We start from the raw sequence: 22,033 nt of genomic DNA on the forward strand, positions 1-22,033 counted from the left end.
ACTAGGGCATTCAGGAAACCAGCCAGAGGAGGGAGCAGAGCACTCGAGGAAGAGGTGGGCAGTGTGGGTGACTTGCTTCCTCTGGAATGGGGGTCCCAGAGTGTGCAGAGGAAAGGGGGGAGCAGAAAATAAGGGGGTTTGGGAGCAGGAGAAAGCACGAGCAGACCTAAGTGACCAGAGGAGCCAACGTCTTGGGCGTGAACACAGACGAGGATGGCAGGGCTGTGAGCCTGAGGGACCCCTAGACTCCGTCTCTCGGGGGCGGGCGGCGGGGTGGCGGAAGGGGGAGGGGACTTGGGTCTCTGCAGGCGGCGGCCGCGGCTGGTACGTACTGGCTTCCGGTGGATTCTTAGCTCAGGTGGGCAGGTGCCCACCGGCTTAGTTTCTAGACCCTCTTCCTTCTCACGATCCCTGGCGGCTTCTTGAAGAAGCCCGGTGCCGGCTGCACCAGGGTGGTCCAGCGCAGCCTCCAGGTGTGGAGGAAGGCAGGTGAGAAATGCACCAGGCAGTTTCCAAGGATTTGGTGTTACCGGAGCGTATGGTGTGAAGCAGAGAACCGATGGCAGCTTGAACTCAACATACTGCAAAATTGACCTTCGTGCCTGTGTGGACGGGATGCGTCGCCCAGCGTCCTTACTTGTCTCATCAGCTTTTAGGACTCTAGGCCCCAAGAGCTTACAGTGTCCCCTCCTTCTCTCAGGCCCCCGTTTCTAGTCACGTTGTTGGACATTTCTGTCTTGTCCTAGCCGGTCCCACACCTAATATCTGGCCCATTTTAGTGGATCCTGGCTGACTTCTGTGCCTTCCCTCCAGAGAGGAAATATGCCCAAATTGGGGCACTTGAGTGGCTCAGACGGTTATTTCAGCTCTGGTCATGATCTTACGGTTCATGGGTTCGAGCCCCTGAGTCTGGCTCTGCACTGACAGCACAGATTCTCTCTCTCTCTCTCTCTCTCTCTCTCTCTCTGCCCCTCCCCTGCTCTCGCTTTCTGTCTCTCAAATAAATAAAAAAAGAACTTAAAAAAAAAAGAAGGAACATGCCAAAATTGGAACCCCCCCTACACAGTAAGGTCCAACCCACATTGATTTTTCTCTCATCGGGCCCTTTTTTTTGTATATACTGCAATTCTTGTCTACTTATTTCTGTCCTGTGTATCTTGTTTTGCAATTTATTAAGGTAGGAACCCTGACTTACCGTGACTGCTTTTTAATAATCCCTGAGAACCTGGCATGGTGTTCTGAACATAGTATCTACTTAGGAAATAGATAAAATTTCAAACAAAAGAATGAAATCTCTTAAGGAAGAACCAAGACAACGGACTAACGAACAGATTAAGAACTTTTAGGAACTGGTGATCCTATATGTTTTCAAAGGAAAAAACCTTTCTGGCATCATTTTTAAGAGGCATTTTACTTTGAAACTTAAAACTCATATGAATGTAGAATGGTGTATTGCCCCCATGAACCCATCACCCAGCTTCAGTGATCTTAATTTTTTTTTTTTTTAATGTTTATTTTTGAGAGACAGAGCGTAAGTGAGGAGGGGCAGACAGAGAGGGAGACACAGAATCGGAAGCAGGCTCCAGGCTCTGAGCTGTCAGCACAGGGCCCGATGCGGGGCTCGAACCCACGGACCGTGAGATCATGACCTGAGCTGAGGTCGGAAGCTTAGCTGACTGAGCCACCCAGGCGCCCCTCAATGATTTTAAAATGTTTACCACATTTCCTTCATTTTTTCCCTTTTTTAAACTTTTGCTGATACATTTCTGCCAGTTTTTGTGTTTAAAAAATTCAAACCTATAAAGTGGAAAGAACGATGCCTTAAATGGCTATATACCTTTCACTCTGAATTCTCTGCGCACACAAACAACTTTTATGAGTAACCATTTTATGAGTCAGTTGCAGACCTCCTGATACCTTGAGATACTTCAGCAGGTGTCTCCCAAGGACGAGGGTGTTCCCACGGGACCGCAGACGGCTAGCTCACTTAGACCAACGTCCGTTCCATCCTGTCTACTGCAGAATCTGTGTTTGATTTTCTGTGCTATTTCTCAACCTATTTTTTGTAACTTTTAAAATCGATGATCCTGTCGAGGCTCACTCCTTGCGTTAGTTAGGTCTCTTCAATTCAGTATTTTGGAATAGTCTCACTTTTCTTGCTTTTTTTTTTCCTCCATTGGCTTGTATTCTCCAAAAAAGCCAGTTACTTAGAACCTGATCTGCAAGCGTCTTTTAAAGATTATCCATTGCAGGGGCCCCTGGGTGCCTCAGTCGATTAAGCAGCCAACTCTGTGATTCTCACAGTTAGTGAGACTGAGCCCCACGTCAGGCTCTGCGCTGACAGCACAGAGCCTGCTTGGGATTCTCTCTCTGCCTCTTTCTCTCTCTCTCTCTCTCTCTCAAAATAAATAAATACACTTAAAAAAAAATCTTTAGGGGCACCTGGGTGAGTGTCCGACTCTTAATTTCAGATCAGAAATTCCGCACGGTTTGTGAGTTTGAGCCCCACATCAGGTTCCATGCTGACAGCTCAGAGTCTGCATGGGATTCTCTCTCTCTGCCCCTCCCCTGCTCGTGTGCTCTCTCTCTCTCTCTCTCTCTCAAAATAAATAAACTTAAAACTTTAAAAAAAGAAAACGGTTATCCATCGCAATGCAATTTTGACACGGATTACCCAGGGTGCACTCCCCCACACAGGGCCCTCACTGCAGACACCAGCCTTAGGGGGTCCCAGGCTACCTGTACCTCTGACCAGCTGGCTATACATTTGGGGGTTGCTACCCCCTTGGATTTGACACTTCACTAGGATGACAAATCAGAGCCAACCAAGAGAAGAGACCGCGAGGGTGAAGTCTTGGAAGGTCCCCAATGTAAAGCTTCGTCTCCTCTGGCTCTTCCCCCCCCCCCCCCCCCCCCCGCCATGTTGTCATTGCTTATCCCCAACCAGGAAGCTCACCCAAGCTTTAGAGCCCAGAATTTTGGGGTTTCGTTAGTAGGCACGATTGATTGAATCGTTGGCCATGCGATTGAATTCAGTCTCCAGCCCCTCTCCCCTCCCAGGATGTCGGGCTGGTTTCACATGGCTCACATGCCCAAAGTTATAACCATTTGCTTGGTCTTCCAATTATGGCCAGTGCCCGTCCTGGAACACCGTGAGTCACCTCATTAGCACAAGCTCTCTGGGCCCACCATGAATGACAGAGACTTTCCAAGGACTCACCAGGAGACAGAGACCAGGCTGATTGTCTATTGTGCAGCATCTGTTAATAGTCACACAGGAATCTAGGCATCGGAACCCCACCAGATGTGTAGGAGAGGTGAGCTACAGCCTGCTTGTGGGCCAGCGAAGAAGAGAATCCGTGTGTCGTCTGTCCGCAGTGTCGGGACGGCAACCCCACGAACAGTAAGCAGGGAGCCAGGTGCGAGACCTCTCCTCCTTGACTGGGTGGTTTGGGAGCTTGGATGACCATGTTCGACGAGGCTTTGTGTAATGTCTGGAAGCAGGAGACACTCGGGATGACCGCTGTGGACTTAATGAAAGCTTAGCAAACGCTAATTTACTTTGTCACCCAGAGTGCCCTCTGTGGGCACTTGTAATTTGTATCATTTTAGACTCGTTTGTCATCAATTAATAGGTTTGGATTTAGGAGCTGAGGCTCCTAGTCTCTGGTTTTCTCTTCTTGAGCACAGAGTAGCCATCAGCAAGTACCTTCTCTTTTCTTCTAACTTTTCCAAGCATCTTATTGTGGATATTTCCAAACCTAAAGCAAAATGGGAAGAATTTTGAATCCAGGATCCTAGACCTACCACCTAGATTCTACCAGTAATATTTTACTGTATTCTGTGATACACTGACCTGCTCAGCCTTCTGTCCATGCATCAATCCATTTTCTTGTTTGTGTTGGGAGGAGATTTTTCCTTTCCCACCTCGCGTCCAGCACCCGGGGATTGCACATTAATTGGCTGTAGAGTAACAGGAGAAAAGACTTCTATATTCTGTACTAAACTTGACGGAAAAGGAGGACAAGGGCTTCAAGGAGAGAGCATGAAGGATTCTGTCGGGCTTCATGATGCTAACAGACAGCTGAATTTGCACTTCTTGGTCTGTCTTTTTCCAATCCAGAGACTCCCTGGGATGATGGTCAGTGGCAGGTGTATTTTCAGGAGGCTCTGCTTAAGGTTAGATCCTGTTTCCTTCTGTGGCTGCTGATTAGAAATAAAGCAATTTTGGGGCGCCTGGGTGGCTCAGTCGGTTGAGCTGCCGACTTCGGCTCAGGTCATGATCTCGCGGTCCGTGAGTTCGAGCCCCACGTCGGGCTCTGTGCTGACAGCTCAGAGCCTGGAGCCTGTTTCAGATTCTGTGTCCCCCTCTCTCTGACCCTCCCCCATTCATGCTCTGTCTCTGTCTCAAAAATAAATAAACGTTAAAAAAAATAAATAAATAGAAATAAAGCAATTTTTATGCCACTTTGATGGGCTATCAGTCCCTTCCTTTGATTTATCTCAAGTTCAAGTGTAGATATCCGCACACTTCCCCTGAAACACTGCAGTGTAGGTAACGCTAACTAAAGCCCAATATTTATATCTTTATCTTTGGAGACATGATTTGCACGTGGTGAAATACACGAGGCTTAAATCTGCTTCTGCTGAGTTATTCGTATTGTCTGAACCTCTGTCAAGATGGAGAACGTTACTGTCGCCCTGGAAGAAAGTTCCCTGGCAAATCCCCACCCCCACCTCTTTCAGCCTCTTTCAGGCTTTCTTTGTTCTTGGATACCACTGGTTGTGATATTTAATAACCCGTTTCTTGTTCATATCTACTATAAGCTACATTGTGACTTGAGAAATATAAAAATGGGAAACAATGTATCTCAGATCTGAGAGGCTAGGAGATGTTCCGTAGCATGTTCTGTGGTGCCTTTGAGTGTCCACCACGTAAAGAAGTCCAAGGGCGTGTAACTGGCATCCTTTCAAATTTAGCACCCAGCCAAGCTGGTTAAGTTTCCTACGTGAGATTAACTAGTCAATTTTACGTAATAGTTATTTTATGTTGAGTCCTTCTGTGTACATAGTATCCCAGAGAAAAACACAGGTGGAAGCAACATTTTGTTTTTTTATCTACTACCTAGGTGGTTTGATAGCCACTCTTTAACCTTTACTGTTTTAATCATTTACTCTGAACTTACTTTTCCACCAAAAGGATGAACATCTTAACTTCCCCTCTGGCCTCATCTGCCTACAACCACCTGGCCAGCCTTTTTCTGTGTGGACTCAGGCCGGGCATTGTGGGCTCCCAGTTAAGCGTCTACCCCCCGTGTGCTCATTGTTCTCACGTCCTGCCATGTTCCGTAGTAAAGACACTCAGGGTCTCCTTTATCCTGAGAAAGCCATGCACTTGGATCCCACGTAATTGGAGGTGAGATCCTATCAAGAGTGTTTCGTCAACATGACTCTCTTCTCATTAGAATTAAAATTCACACTGCAGCCACGTGAGTGAGGAAATGATTCTGCCCTCTAAGCTCCGTTTTTAGAGAGTAATTTGTTTACATTTATGACTTCCTAACTGCTGGTTAACTCAAGTTTTTCTCCTTTTACGTGTATTTGGCAACGTAACCATTATAAAACCGTGGTTGCCCAACACTAGCCTTCCATCAGGATGTGATGAGACTTTTTCCTTTTTTTTTTCCTAAAGACTTTTTTTTTTTATAACTTTTTTTAACATTTATTTCTTTTAGAGAGAGAGAGACACACACACACACTGAGAGCAGGGGAGGGGCAGAGAGAGAGGGAGACACAGAATCCGAAGCAGGCTCCAGGCTCTGAGTTGTCAGCACAGAGCCCGACGTGGGGCTCAAACCCACAGACTGTGAGATCATGACCTGAGCCGAAGTCGAATGCTTAACCGACTGAGCCACCCAGGCACCCTGACTTTTTTCTTACTGTTAAGGAATTTCATGTGTCCTATACAAATACACTAGGTGGTGCTGACCGAGCCCGCCTAGATTTAAAACAATTAGTTCTTGCCTAGGAGTAACCTGTGTTAAGAATTTAAGATCAGCAAATTGGTAGAATTGATTAAATAGCTAAAACCCCAAAATTCAGTCAACTGATCTTTGACAGAGGCTCGCAGGTAACATCATGGGGCAGAGAGAGGCCCTTTAATAAACGGTGCTGGACAACTGGACAGCCACATGTGAAAAAAAAAAATGTAGACACAGCCTTTACACCCTTCGCAGAATGAACTAGAAAACGGATCATAGACCTAAACGTAAAACCCAAACTATAAAACTCGTATACGACAGGAGGAAATGTGGAGGCCCCTGGCTCTGGTGATGCTTTTTCTGATATTTAAAGACGTGACCCATGTCTAGTCCTTCAGACTAAAGACATGACCCGTGAAAGAAACAATAAGCTGGACTTCATTAATATTAAAGAAGCTTCTGCTCTCGAAAGGACAACGTCAAGAGAATGAAAACGTGAGCTAAAGACTGGGAGAAAATATTTTCAAAAGGCACGTCGGGTAAAGGACTGTTACCCAAGATGTACCAGAAATATGTAAAATAAGAAATCAAACAACCTCATTAAAAAATGGTGCAGAGACCTCAGCACATGACGTGGATGGCGAAGGAGTGCACGAAAAGATGCCCCACGTCACATACTAGCCGCACACACCCGCTAGAACGGCCAGAGTCTGCGGCGGCGACAACGCCAAGTGCTGGCGAGGGCGTGGAGTGACAGGAACGGTCATTCGTCTCTGGTGGGAAAGCGAAACGGCGCAGCTTTGGAAGGCAGTGTGGTGGTTTCTTGCAAAGCCAGGCGTACTCAGCAGGATCCACCGGGCACACGCCTTAGCATTTCCCCATCGGAATAAAACTTAGGTCTGCACGAAAACCTGCTTCGTACACAATCACCCGAACTAGGACGCAACCAGGATGCCCTCCAGCAGGTGAATGGATAAAGTGGTCCATCCAGACGCTGGAATGTGATCCAGCACTAAAAAAGAAATGAGCTCTCAAGCCACAAAAAGACACCGAGGAACCCCAGATGCGTATTAGTAAGTGAAAGCAGCCACTCCGAGAAGTTCCAACTATATGACATTCTGGAAAAGGCAAAAGCATGGAGACAGTGAGTAGATGAGCGGGTGCCGGGGGTGTGGGAAGGGAGGGGCGATGACTACAGGCAGAGCACAGAGGAACTTGATCGTCCTTTGCATGATATTCTAGTAGTAGGTACGAGTCATCACGTGTTTGTCCAAACCCATAGAATGTACCACAAACACCTGGAGTGGAGTGAACCTTAACGTAAACTATGAACTTTGGGTGATGACGATGTCCCGTTTCAGTGATGTTGATAATAGAGGGGACTATGCGTGTGTGGGCACAGGGGTATATGGGAAATTTCTGCCTTTCTCGATTTTGTTGTAAGTCTAAAACTGCTTTAAAAACAAAAATTAAAAAACCCCCACACACCTAAGGCGACAGTGCGGTACACACTTGAAAAGCCATTGTGTTGTCAGTGGAAGTCTGGTATTCTCTCTTGTCTCCCGTGAACTAGCTCCACGACCCCACAGCCAGCTTCTCTGGACCACAGTGTGCTCTTTGTGCCCTCTTTAGAAGACCCTTTGTCTTAGAAATGCTCAAGTCTTAAAACTGTGGGGAGTTTTGGATTATTGTAGGTGCATCTCAATGGGAGCTAAATTATGGGGGAAAGAAGTATGCAAATCAGCTTGTGAATGGAAGTTTAAAATGTTCTTGGCAAATACGCCAGGAAAGGGCACTAGCCTCTTTGCAAGTGTTAGCGCCATTAATCTTTGCAGTAGCCCCGTTAGCCCCAATTACGTGTCCCGTTATCCTCGGCTGACCCTGCCTGGTGTTAGCGCGATGGAGGACCTGAACTCAAGCCCTTCTTCCTTTTTTTCTTTAAAGTATATTTATTTTGAGAAAGAGAGCAAGCCAGGGAGGGGCAGAGAGAAAGAGAGAATCCCATGCAGACTCTGAGCTGTCAGCACGGAGCCTGATGTGGGGCTCGAACTCATGAACCATGAGATCATGACCTGAGCCGAAAGCAAGAGTCAGATGGTTAACCAACTGAGCCACCCGGGGACCCCGAACCCAAGCCCTTCTTGACCATAAAACCTCTGCTCTTGCTAACAAGCTGCTTTCTAACAGAACAGAGCTTTGGAACTACAGGAAAACATCAGCTAGTGTGTGGGCGGCGGGGGGGTGGGGGGGAGGTACATGTGTTGTTGGTTTTCAGACGGAGGTCATCTGAAGCAAGAATTTCAGGCAGAGGGTGTTTTTGAAACTAGATTGGATTTGATGTCACAAACATCCAGAGAGAATAAACACAGAAGCAGTTAAGATCTGGGGGAGGAGTCTCTCGCTGGAGAAATGTACCCGTGGTCCATCCCCCTGCTTCTCAGTACTGTTGGTTTTGACATTTTGTTTTGGATGGCATGCCTCTTTGAGAAGCCAGTGAAAGCCACAGACCTCTCTAGAACACTCGAACACCTCCAGCCTAGAGGCACCCCGGGTCTTATGTGTCCCGATGTCCTGCGCAGGACACAGGGCACCCCCCTCCCCCCAGCAGGCTCCTGGCTGTGCCGCGTGTGTCGTTGGCCTCGTACTTGCACCCCGTGGGCCGGCAGCGAAGCCTGTGGCATCTCCAGGGTAGGGCTGCTTCGTCGGTACATACCGTTCGTGGGCGGAAATGAGGTCAGATCCTCGTGTCTGTCCTCCTCGCTCTTCGAGGTCGTGTTCTGTGCTCTCCTCCCTGAGGACTCTCCTGACTCCTCTGAGTTCCGTCACATCTTCACTTGTGTTCAAGCCGCTTTTATTCCTCCGCTTCTGGCCGGGACAAAGGTGCCGCTCGTTCCCCTTTATAAAAAGTTGTTTCCAAGAATTCTGTGCCGTGGATCCTGCCTCCTCTTTCACACACACATTCGGGTTCCTTTTTTTCTCTTTTTCATACTTCTGTGGATACCCTCGTCTTCATCGTTGCTGTTAGCACTCTTGCCACTTAGGGAGACCCCTTTCGGCCGGGGCAGCGCTAGGCTCCTTCCGTGCACTTAACCGGAGCTAGAAAGGGGTAGACAGGATTTGAACGTAGGGTAGGTCATTTTCATACCGTAAGCCACATTCTTAACCATTACGCTAGCGTTATAGAGTCATAAAATAATTCGGAGTCCAGAAACTCAAGGTACTTTGTGAACGGTGGGTGAAGGGTGCACAGTAATGGGTGATGTTCACGGGATACAAGTTATGTGCCTTAGATGAACTGTATTTTTTCTTCACAGCAAGTCTTCCATGTGAGAAGCTACCGTCCACATTTGAAAATTTTTTAATTCTATTTATTTTGAGAGAGAGAGACAGCAGGGGCGGGGCAGAGAGAGGGAGAGAAAGAATGAGAAAGAATCCCAAGCAGGCTCCGCACTGTCAGCGTGGAGCCCGACGCGGGGCTTGAACTCGTGAACCGCAAGATCGTGACCTGAGCTGAAAGCAAGAGTCCAGTGCTTACCCGAGTGAGCCTCCCAGGCGCCCCGCTACTGTCCACATTTTAAGACAGGGAATAGAAGGTTCCCCACCTCCCCTCTTGGGACCTCAGTAGTGAGGTATTGGAATACATTCGTCTTTGCAGTGATAGTTTCTATGTCAGAGTTACCTTAGACCCGAAGTAGAAAAAATGTGGCAGAGTTTATATAAGCAGTTGAGAGGCACAGCCCGGGGAGTGTGACCGGGAAGGAACAAAATGCTTTAAGGACACACCGAAGCCTGTCCAATAGAGAGGAGTTTGTGGAGAAACCACAGAGGCAAAACTTAGCTGAAAAGGAACAATCATAAGTATTTTCGAGACAAGTAATGATCACTCTAAACGAGAGGCTCATTTCTGGGCGTAAGAGAAAAGTTATTTGTTTGAAAACAGCCGCCAGCATCATGATTAGCCTTGAAGCACTAAGTATTTTAAACAAAGTTAACCAAACAGAGAAAACCACTATCCTAGCTATTGAGCAATTATGCTTGAATAAAATCCAGATTCTTTGCCGTGACTTGGGGCACCCCCCCCGACCCCCGTCCCTGCTGCATCCGGAGCCCCCGCGGTTCTCTGCCTCGCTGGTTGCCTCAGCTCCTACACCAGCCCCGTTCCTGGCAAAGATACTCCTTTGTGTTTGGGTCTCCATCCCCCCGCCCTGAACCTGGCGCCCCCGGATTTCACTGGTCTGTTCTCCCCCATTTTGGAGGCTCCCCCAACCATCGAGTCTCCAGGAAAGTGTCCTCTGCTCCTCTCTGCCTCCTCCCCAACCCCAGCTGCCTCCTTGTTGCCCTCATGGCGTCCCTTATGTCTTACGCTTCTCTTATTTGTTTTTTGTGGTTTATTTTACGTCTTTGCCCCTGAACTTGAGCTCCCCGAGGACGCAGACTTTGTTCACCGCTCTAGCTCTTGCCCTTAGAAGAATGCCTAGCCTGGGTGGCTCAGTCGGTTAAGCGTCCGACTTCGGCTCAGGTCATGATCTTGAGGTTTGTGAGTTCGAGCCCCGTGTCGGGCTCTGTGCTGACAGCCTGGAGCCTGCTTCGGATTCTGTGTCTCCCTCTCTCTCTCCTCCTCCCCCACTTGTGCTCTGTCTCTCCATCAAAATTAAATTAAAAATGTAAAAAAAAAAAACAATTAAAAAAAAAAAAAGAAGAATGCCCAGTACACAGGGGTTGATTTGTATTTATTGAATGAGTGAATTAAAATGTATTACCTTATCCAGGTGCCAGCAGTAGCCAGGTAGAAGGTAAAGGACGTTAATAGCAGGAACAAAAAATATAAAAGGGAGCCTAGGAATAAACTTAAAACATGTGCAGGACCTGTATTCATTTATTCATTGGTATTTACGGAGCCCCTACTGTGCTGGGCACCAGGATTTCAAAGATGTATAAGACCAACACAGTCCTTGATAGTTGCGAGCATAGAAAACACAAAATTTACCCGAGAGACAGAACACCTTTTCCCATTAAAAAAAAAAGTATGTTAGTGTTACTTAATTCAAAATTCTGTCTCTTGTTTTTTTATTTATTGGGCAAGAAATGAGTGAGGCGTGACAAAACAATTATCTGAAGTTTATCTGAAAGAATAAACTTCAGAGACAACTTGATTTTTTTTTTTTTAAGTGTATTTATTTTGAGAGAGAAAGTGAGAGCAGGGGAAGGACAGAGAGAATCCCAAGCAGACTCCACACTATCAGCACAGAGCCCGACGTGGGGCTCGAACCTACAAACTGTGAGATTGTGACCCAAGCCTAAGTCGGGGCGTTTAACCAACCGAGACCCCCTGGTGCTCCCAGTTCCTCCACTTTACAAATGGTGGCATGGAGGCCCGAAGGAGACCGTTTCCTTCCTCAAAGCCATACAACTAGTTGGTCAGTGGGGCTCCCTTTACCCAGAGCCTCTTCAGTTGAGATTGTAGGTGTCTGGGTGCAGAGAAAATAATGCAGCCAGTAAACCCACTGACATACTTAAGTTGTGGACAAAAATAGTGCAATTCAGAGCACACTTTCCAGAAAGGGTCGGAGCTTGTTAGAAAAATTAGACTTCCAAGGCTTGGGTTGGGTACAACGGGTTTAGAGGATTATTAGTCGGCCATGTGTGTATTAACATTTTGGGGTTTCAGGAGGGTTTTTTTTAAGTTTGTTTATTTTGAGAGAGAGCAGGGGAAGGGCAGAGAGAGGGAGAGAGAAGAGAGAGAAAGGATCCCAAGCAGGTTCCACGCTGTCAGCTCAAAGCCCAGTGTGGGGCTCAAATTCATCAACCGTGAGATCATGACCTGAGCTGAAACCACAAGTCAGATACTTAACCGACTGAGCCCCCCAGGCGCCCTGGTTTTTTCTTTTTTTGTTTTTTTTCCCCCTGAGGCTTTTTTTTTTTTTAAATCTAATTAGATAATGAAATTTTTTGTTTTATTTATCTTTTTATACAGTTTACCAGTGATTTAAGAATCACTGGGGCTTTTTGGGGTGTGTGTGTGTTTTTAGAGTTTAATTTTTTTGAGAGAGAGAGAGAAAGAACATGAGCAGGGGAAGGCCAGAGAGAGGAAGTGAGAGAAAATCCCAAGCAGGCTCCACACTGTCAGTGGAGAACCCAACATGGGTCTCGAACTCACAAACCGTGAAATCATGACCTGAGCTGATATCAAGAGTAGGGATGCTTAACCAACCTAGCCACCAGGCACCCCCAAAATTTCTACTTCAATCCAAATTGAGATTTTTATCAATTGTGAAGATAGGTTTACTTTGATCCGATCTTAGGGACCCTTTGATATTTGAACAGAAAGGCCAGAACTCAGGTAGCGCTGTGTGTCCAGAAGCTTCCCTGAATTTCAAGATCGGTACTTGAGTAGAAATCAAAAGCAGCCTTTGAAACGTGCCAGCCTTGTTTTAAAATGTAAAGCATACAAAGTGGTGGCATCTGTCCCGGTTCATCACAAAATTAATTCACGGTGTTCGTTCACTGTCTGTACACCTTGCGTAGCGGCTGTGGGTCAGCACTGCACGAGGTTCCGTGGATTAAAAAAAAACTAACACAAATAAACACAAATGCACAGTAAACAGACGCACATGCACGGGGTCCTGCCCTTTGCCCCAGGAGCCCAGGATGCGAGGCCGGCAGGTGGCTGAGGAGATGTGACAAAATATGTACGAGGTGCTGTGGCTGTAGGAACACTCATCCGCTCCTTTGGGGGAAGAGCGAGAAAACCCTGCCTGGACCTGAGCGGCAAGGGGCAGCCCAGAGGTCTTCAGCTCCTTCAGATTAAATCCCCAGCGGTGGATGGGTTTCTGGTGCTGAGGAATGTTTTCATGACCTCTTACGATAAATGCTGCCTCTCTGGTGGAACCCCCAAACTCCTTGAAAAAAAAAACAACACAGCACTCTGAACATTTCCCTGTGTCTCACTGGCATCTCCAGGGGGTGGAAAAAGTGTGTGGTAATTTAATACCATTTAAAAATAACAATTTTCTGACTTCTGCCGATCGGTTTTTATCCTACATCCCCTTTATTTCCTACCAATTCTTGTTCCAACTCCGTTTAATTTTGTTAATTACAACTTTGGAAGGTGGACGCCCTGCTTTCTTTAAGACAGCCCGTGTTACTGTTTCTTTCAGGGGTGAATCAGGTGCTGGGAAGACAGAAAATACTAAGAAAGTCATTCAGTACCTTGCTCATGTCGCTTCTTCGCACAAAGGACGGAAGGACCATAATATTCCTGTAAGTTTTCGTTCTGTTGTTCATTTAATGCCTCGGTTTATTCTTTTACGATTGCAGAAACCAGAATAAGGAAGCACAGCTACTCAGTGTCCTGCTGGAACTGACCGCCCCCTTGTCTCCACGGCTCCCACCCAGAAACTTCCTCCGCTCAGGAGGGAATTGTAGTACCTAGGTTTTCTAACAGGCCAACCAGAATTACGATTCCGGCTTGAAGCCTGATTTCTTGCAAAGCTTTGGGAGGAATGGTTAACGATCGAAGAGCAGTGTTTTGAAGATTGCCTATTTCCACCAAAAGATGGTCCTCAAGGGTCTTTAGCTGTCTTTTCTGAGCATGGACACAGGCTGTTGCCACTGGCCATAGAAGCTTGAGACGAGGATGGAAATTTGGGGGCAGTCGATGATAGAAAAGGGGTACAAATAAAAGGGGGTCAGTGATCCTGAATCTGCCCAAGTGGCAGCTGATCCCTGAGGAACGCCAGCCAGATCCGCTGTCACAGCTCTGAGATGGACGGTCACGTGGTGCTTTAGATGTGGCTCACCGCTTAGGGAAAGGCCCAGACTCGCTAACGTTTGCGTTTATCTGTTTGTAACAAACAGCAGGAATCGCCAAAACCAGTGAAGCATCAGGCAAGTGCTTTTGTTTATGCTTCTTAGTCTTGAATGTTTGCGCTAATTTCTGTCTCTAGATCGAGTCTCTATTAGAAACAAAAACCGGGAGTTGTGAGTGAAATTTACCGCAAAAAAGAAAATTTGATTTTGAAAATGTGTTGCTTAGAGACATCATCTTTTGCGAGCAGCAGCATGCCCTTTGGCTTTAAATGTGTTTTCGAGACGAGTTTGAATATTTCTCTACCCTTTTTATCATGACATTGAATCACCTGCTGATGAAGCCTTGAACCCTCAGGGTTTCGTGTGTCAAATGCCAGATGGAACGATTTCAATTTTTCTTTAAATACACAGAAGCCTCGCTTTGGGCCGTACGTTAAATTTTTGAGTTTGGGGCTGCAACTCTAAAGTTGTACCTTTTTGGATTTACACATTTCTAATAAAGTTTTTTATGGCCCGTATGTATTTTAAGCTGAGGGCCTTGTTGATATAATATGTAAAGTTATCCTTTGTTTATCCAGGGCAAGTGGTGGAGGAGTGTTATTCTTACTGGTTATCGAATGCTCCCCCCTTCAGGCTCCACAGAGCACAGCCATAGACAGAGCCTTTCCTGCTACCCTGGAGGAGAGGGACATCTGTCCTGGACTTGACCCTTTCCCTGGCACTGGATGGCTTCGGTCTGGCTGTCTGCCACAAGACAATGAAACAGAGCTAATACGAAGCAGGAAAGGATAATGTTCTAGAAATGACTTACTAATATAAAGAAATTCTTAAGTGTCTATAGGAATAGTCCTACAGACAAGATTTTCAGAAACCCTCAAAATTCTCAAGATGTTCTCGGACAGCAAAGCTGTGCTAAGGCCCTATGACGTTCTGTCTTCTCCTTCAGCTGTAGAGAGCAGATCATTCGTACAAATACGAAGGGTTCACAGAATCACTGTTGTCCTAGAGGACATTTAAAGGCTCTTTTGCCGACTACAGAAGGAACCTCTAGACCAGAAATTAGCTTTTCTCTGTGTCTTTGAGGTACTCGCTAAAATGACCTGTTAATGTGCACTTGGGTCACTAGTGAATTAGCATTAAATAACTACTGTACAGATCGGGGTTTTCCAAATTCCACCACGGAATCCGTACACCATTACTGTTAACGTTTTGTTTCGATGTCATTTTAAACCACAGAATGGATCGCTGTTGTGTGAGTAGCATGCCTACCCCTGGACTGTACTTTGGGTCGGCTCCGTCGACAGGGGGCACGTTTTCCCAAAGACGGGCAGCGACAGCTTCTCTGGCCATGCCTCCCTCCCTCCGTCATTGATTTGCATGTCCTGCTGCATGAACTCACTCTGCACAGATCTCTGGGGCTGCTTTTCCCATGTTTATTGTAATAGTAGTCTAGTCCGGTGGGGGCTGTGCTTGTGTTTCTAGAAGACTGAGAAGAACACTGGTCCTCGGTTTTTCCTCCCAGCCCACTTGAGGACTAGGAGATGCTTGTGGGCGGCAGTGACCCTGCAGAGGGTCCCGTCGAGAAATGACTTCTTTGCCCACAGTCGCTCCCCCTTCCCGGGCACCCCCTCACCCCATTTTGAGAATGACTGCCAGCAAGCAGTCTGTACTTTGCAAGGTGTTTCATTTGGTTTGACATCCCTGGTTTGTGAATTTACATTGAACGTTACAGGCAAAACTTAGGCACCCAGGAACCATTTGTATACATTTCTAGCCTTTTGTCACTAGACACAGTATGTGGTGTAAGAACAAGGGAGGGGAAGGCGTTTCGAGGCTCCTGATTTGGGGAGTCCTTTATTTGTCTCTCTGCTCATTCCTTGTTTTTTTTAACAGCTTCATCAAAATTTAATTCACACGCCATAAACTTCACACATTCATACAGTTCGGCGTTGTTGTTTTCACTGCACTGAGTTACACAGTTATCCCTGCAGTCAACTTGAGCGCGTTTTCATCCCCCCAAAAAGAAAGCCATTTGGAATCACCTTCCATTTCCTCCCAGTCCCCAGAAATCATCAACATACTTTCTGTCTCTGCGAATCTGTCTGTCGTGCATAGGATACATGAACGGAACCCTGGCATTCTTTCCCTTTGCGTGATGTTTGCACGGTTTATCCATGTCGTAGCGTGTACAAATACTCCATCCCTCTCCTTGGCCGAACAATATTCCCTTACGGTAGGTAGGTCCCACTGTGTTTATCCATCCATCCGTTGGCAGACATTTTGGATTGTTTCCACTTGGGGGCCATCTTGGACAATGCCCCAGGAACATTTGTGCGTAGCGTTTGTGTGGACCTGTGTTTCCCATTCTCTTGGCCAGGCACCTGGGTGTGGGCCAGCTGGGTTACCGTAGTATTCGGTTTAACGCTTGAAGGAACCGCCCTCCATTCCCACCAGCAGTGCATGAGGGTGCCCCCATCTCCTCGCCAGCACACGTCCATGTCTGTTTTAGCCATCCGGGCAGGCTTTTGTGCTTACCTTTAAAACTTAATCATTATTGTGTAAATAGGAATAGAAACCACTTTTTAGAATTCGGGCCACAGTGGTTAAGCAGTAAACGTGAAGTGTTTACCTGCAAACTTTGGATACACTTTTTATGACCAAGTTCAAATCCTACTTGGCTTTGTGCCCAGCCAGCTGGAGGCAGTCTGTGTGCTGGGCTCCCTCACCATAGGTCGCTGTTACAGACCCTCAAGAGTCTGGCACAGCGTTCAGTGCTATGCCAGAGCCTGTATCTAGGGCAGAGTTAAACACCAGTGATTTCTAAAACCTAACCGTCACCGAAGAAGGACTCCTCCAGGCCAGCCCGCCTGCCCCTCCAACTAGCGAGTCCCCCACCTCTGGATGGCAGCTTCCAGATGACTTCCTGTCTGCTGCTCTGAACGGCCTCAAACTGAGAGGATGGTGACAGCAGGCCCAAGTGCAGAAAGTCGAGCCTGCCAGTTGAGACGAAGTCTGGTTCTCAGTGTGACGTCGAGCTGTTGCCTCCCACGTTCAGCCCTCTTGTGGACCCTGGGACACCTACATCTGTACCCAGTCAGGCCCACAAAGCCCAGCATGACCCCAGCCTTGCTGGCTCAACTAGAGTTTTCAAAGGGCTCTCTATTTTTTTTTTTTTTTTTTTACCAACTTCAAACTCCTCCTCTATCATATCATAGGTAGATATTAATATACCATATAATAAACGGAAGGGTATAGTTTTCATCATGATTGGTAGACCTTTAAAGCATCATAGAATTAATTCTAAATACTTAAAACTGTAAAAACAATTTCAGTAGCTAATTCTGATTAGTTTCCCCTACATTCCCAAAGACCTTTCTCGTTATCATATAGAATAATCGAAACCAGGGCCACTGCTTCTCCAATTCTGGTGGAAGGGTTAGCACTTAGTCACTGTCCCCTGATGGTTTATAACCAGCTTCATAATTTGGTCGAGAGAGGTTAGCGCCATTTAATCAAAATGTGAAATTGCACAGCACAGAAATGATCAAATTCAGCGGTAATTTCTTAATTTAAGACCCTTTTTGTGTGCTTTACGATGACAGTTTTGTGTTCAAGCTTTTTGTGATTCATTGAGGAGTTACTGAGAGCTTTGCTTGGTCCCATTGATGTCACCAGCCCATTAGGAGAAAAGTAATACCACAACCCTGCTAATAACATAGTGACCCCAACAGCAGAGACACAGAAGCGGCCCAGTCGGCAGGTTCTATGGAGACAGTGCGGACCCTTCACCCGATTCTTCCTGCCAACTTTGGCTCAGCACCATCCCCTCCCGAATGCTGCTAGAATATTTCGGGACCTCTGATGCCACAATCATTCAGCAAACACTCCCGGAGCATCCTTTTGACCTGACACTGAGCTAGGTTCAGGGGATACAGCCAGTTTGTTAAAAGCCAGCAGGAGAAAGGATGGAATCCGTAAATCACACACATAGCACACCCACATGCACTCACACACAGAGAAAAGACTCCTTGTAGCCACATCTAGGGAGTATTAAAATGGGATATGCAATACTTTACCTCCAAGTTAGGAAAACATTTGAAAGGTGAAATGTCACTGAAATTATTTTTATTAGGATTTGGCGGGATGATAGTGTGTAATTCTAAGGAATCTATATTCTGTCTAGTTCCTAGATCTAAGTAGCAATAGATCTTCAGTGCAAAGGTAGTGCCCCACTTAGGAAAATTCAGTGTTTTTCTGACGGTTTCTACATTCTGATCACAGGCTGAGTGAGGCAAGAAGCATTCTAGAGCCTGATTTTTGCAGAGCTCGTACACCCAGGGCTTTGCAAGATGCCAGCCGTGGGCACAGTGATGTGGGCGACTGCTGACCAGGGGAAGGGCACTTGTTAGATTACAGAACGATGCCCCTTAATGATGCCTCTCAGTTGTTAAAAATGGTTGCCGGGATACCACGTTTAAGAACCCTGGGAAGACTATGATGTTTAGGAAGCTTTACAGCAGAAATGTGAAGTCCATAACCTGGGAGACTAACGCTACAGGGAGCATATTATCAAATGCCAGGAAAGGAAGTTCATCCCGCAGGTCTTAACGGGACTGGTTCCTGCCTGGTTTCAGTTGAACACCATTGCAGACTGCACTCAACACCTGTGAAGATCTGGGCAGTTCAGATCAGTGCTGGAGGGCAGACCTGTGGGGGGAGCGTATCTCACTGGGTCCTGTGCCTCCGGAGTACTTTCCCACCCTCGTAACGGAGCGAAGGAGTCCAATTCCAGAGTTAAACGCCAACTCCATGTATGGTGTTATATTTGTTCTTTTTGGATCTCATCATGCAACGCTCACATAGCAACTGGCCGGTAGTTAAGATCCTTGCAGGAGGATCCTTTTCTCCCTCTGCTCAGAGAATCACATTTGCTAGTGGTTTGACATCCCATCTTTAGGTCTAGAATACTGACTGTGGTATTTTAAAATACAGGGGTAAGCTTTGTGTTTGGAAAAAGCAGATGTATCGAAGTTCCTATGATACACTCTAAAATTACGTTCCAGGAACACACCACCACTTTGTAGTGCTTTCCGTGGCCAGAAATAGCATCTTGCTTTCTCATGCAGCTTCTTACTGTGTGTCATGATTAAAGCACATATTAATATACTTACATCTTTTGTTTGTGGAACCTATTTCCTAGCCGAATTTGCACATAAGTAAAGACACTGCATAAAGCCTATATTCTATCACATACTCTATAGTAAGCGTTGTTAAATTTGAGCAAACGTCATCAGCATCCCCATCTCCATCCTCCCTGAAAGTGTCAGTGAGGACATCATCCTGTCGGCATCATTAGGGTATCATGTGCAACCCTTGGAAAAATGACACATCTACCACTAGGATAGTGGTTATTAGAATTGTCTGCCTTCAGTCATTGGAGCAAGGCAGTATAAAAATAAACAGAAGTGTAAGTATTAATATGTCCTTAATTGAAGTGTCAAGCTGAATTTCATTTCATGAAAACCAGTTTGTTTTCTTTTCAAAATTCTCTGCCTAATTTACATGCCCTGCCCTCAAATTGATCTGCTGTTTAATGTGACTTTTTCTTCCCCTTCCGATCACTTTATACATGCTGTTTTTCCCTTTAGCAGAGCCTAATATGACTGAGAATAAAGCCACAAAGGTTACAAGATGGCAAACAGAATGAAAACACTGAGGAAGAGAGGAAGTTTATTGTTTTGTCCACTCCACCCCCACCCCAGGATTGGAGTCAAGATGTTAGATTAACCTAATCTGCTTTTATTTGTGTGTGTGTGTGTGTGTGTGTGTGTGTGTGTGTGTGTGTGTGCATACGTGTAATGTCTTTTAGGGGGAACTCGAACGGCAGCTCTTACAAGCGAATCCAATCCTGGAATCATTCGGAAACGCGAAGACCGTGAAAAATGATAACTCATCTCGTTTTGTAAGTATAAAAGCACCCGAAACTTATAATTTCTCAGATTTTTAGTGAAATGTCTACTGTGATCCAACAGAGTACTTGTCTTCCTAGATTTTAGGGAGAGGCTAATAAAGGATGTGGTACAGAATGATACAGTCCTGTAGAAATGTGATTAGTCACATGTAATTTGCAATCTTCTAGTAGTTTTGCATTTTAAAAAGGAAAAAACGTGAAAGTAACTGTAATCCTGTATTTGCATATGTAATTGTGTATTGTACGGGTAGATGATCAGGTAGCCTCTCGGAACTTCTTCGTCTTTGGGGATGGTCTACAATACGTGCTGCCGAGCGGGCACAGAGCTTACATGAGGATGCATGTGGAGTACTTAGCACAGTACCGGGAACGTAAACGCTCCACAAACCAAGTTGGCATTCAGTGTAGTCAGCTGTCCTTTTCATACTTGTTGTTTCTCCGGGGATATGGATGTCAGAAGAATGCGACAATATGATTACTTCTCTCTCAAAATTACTTCTCTATAAAAATACTCCTCTATGAAAATAGGGCTTTCTTAATTCCTGGAAAGCTCTCCCCTCTTCCTCCGTTTGACCAGCTGTGACCGTTTGCATGAGACTGTTCTCCTAAGCGGTATGTCCCCTGTCCAGCTACGCCCTATTGACGTGTCAGTGCCAAATCTTCTCTAAAATCATATCCAGCAAAATGGGCGTGCCTGCTGTAAACTCCTTGCCTTGAATTATAGTCCTCAAGATTCAGTTAACCATTTTCCACAGATTGGAGAGGGTCTTCAATTACAGTTATTTCTACTTAAATCATTAGAGTTAATTCTATGTTTTTCCTCCCTCCTCCCATCCTAGAAGTATTTGTACAATTCAAGGCCACATCAAAAGAGACTTTACTAATGACTCCTTCATGGATAATCTGGGGGAATCTAGTATCACGGTGACATACTGTTCTACTCTGAGTATAATGTGAAGTCCTGGCGTTCATGTTGATTTTCTGATGGCCTGGGTTGTGTGATTAGTGGAAGCAGCCAGATATGGAATCACAGAGGACCCATTGAGCCCGAAGGTAGCTAGCTAACCCTCTGTATGAGTTGGTAGGACTGCCTTGATTTTCTTTGAGAGGCTGGAGGTCCAGGGTTAAGGTGTGGCAAGGTTGGTTTCTTCTGGGGTCCCTCTCTGTGGCTTATAGATGGCTATCTCCCGGTGTCCACGTGGTCCGTCTTTTGTGTGCATCTGTGTCCTGTTCTTTTCTTGTGAGGACACCAGTCGTGTGGGACTAGGGCCCCAGTGACCTCATTTTAACTTAATTATCTTTGCAAAAACCCTCTCTCCAAATATAGTCCTGTTCTGAGGCAGTGGGGGGCACCTGGGTGGCTCATTCAGTTAAGCATCCAACTTTGGCTCAGGTCACGATCTCGCAGTTCTTGGGTTTGAACCCCATGTCGGGCTCTGTACTTACAGCTCAGAGCCTGGAACCTGCTTCAAATTCTGTCTTTCCCTTTCTCTCTGCCCCTCCCCCGTTCATCCTCTGTCTCTCTCAAAAATAAATAAACATTAAAAAAAAATTTTTTTTTTAAAGAATTTGAGATGGGACACGACTCAGCCCATGGCACCCAAAGAGGTAGTTCGAGTGCGAGAGGCTTTCCACATTATGGAGGAAACAGGAACCTATTTGTTTGGAGTATTGTTTATTCCTAGTAAGATAATCGCTTCATCCAAGTTCATTAGGTCATTATTTTAGCTTTTTACGGACAGAGTGGAGTAACAAATACGCCTGTGTCAGGAAAAAGCATAGCTGTGACTTTGGGGTTTGTAAAAGATCTGGGGAAGCTGAGGTTCACTTATAGGGTTTTATCATCCCCTGGGCCATCAGCACTGAGCCTGAGCCACATTTAAATCTTCAATTCTTCCTCCTGAAAGCCCTGCGTTTAGCGGCTGTATCACGGGATAGAAGACACAGTGAGCTACCAGCTTTGGTATGTGGATCTCCATGCAGATTTACAAGGATTTCTTAGTGGAAAATGCTTTATTTTACTACATAAATCAAGTTACCAGTCTTTTCTGATTTCCCCTGCCCCAAGCCACACTTTAAATTCAGGAGAAACTGTTTTGTGCCTGTTTGTCTCATCTTTGCCTGGAAAAGAAATTATTGGGGCACCAGGGTGACTCACTTGGTTGAGCATCTGACGTGATCTCGGCTCAGGCCATGATCTTGTGGTTCATGAGTTCAAGCACCATGTCGGGCTCTGCACTGATGGCATGGAGCCTGCTTGGGATTCTCTCTC

At 46.1% G+C, this 22,033-nt stretch overlaps 1 protein-coding gene across 5 annotated transcripts in view; it reads left to right on the forward strand.

Moving 5' to 3' along the window:
- Positions 1-22,033, forward strand: part of MYH10 (myosin heavy chain 10) — a 129,986-nt gene that overhangs the window by 33,105 nt on the left and 74,848 nt on the right. For 4 of the 5 annotated variants that reach the window (XM_049636953.1, XM_049636954.1, XM_049636956.1 and 1 more), the window contains 2 exons: positions 13,139-13,241; positions 19,660-19,752. In XM_049636953.1, coding sequence (XP_049492910.1) covers positions 13,139-13,241; positions 19,660-19,752 — 196 coding nt within the window. Of the gene's footprint in view, positions 1-13,138; positions 13,242-13,838; positions 13,869-19,659; positions 19,753-22,033 lie in introns of all 5 variants that reach the window. The other variant, XM_049636957.1, reaches the window with a different exon arrangement.

This window comes from Panthera uncia, chromosome E1, assembly GCF_023721935.1.
Source record: "Panthera uncia isolate 11264 chromosome E1, Puncia_PCG_1.0, whole genome shotgun sequence".
Classification (NCBI taxonomy): Eukaryota; Metazoa; Chordata; class Mammalia; order Carnivora; family Felidae; genus Panthera; species Panthera uncia.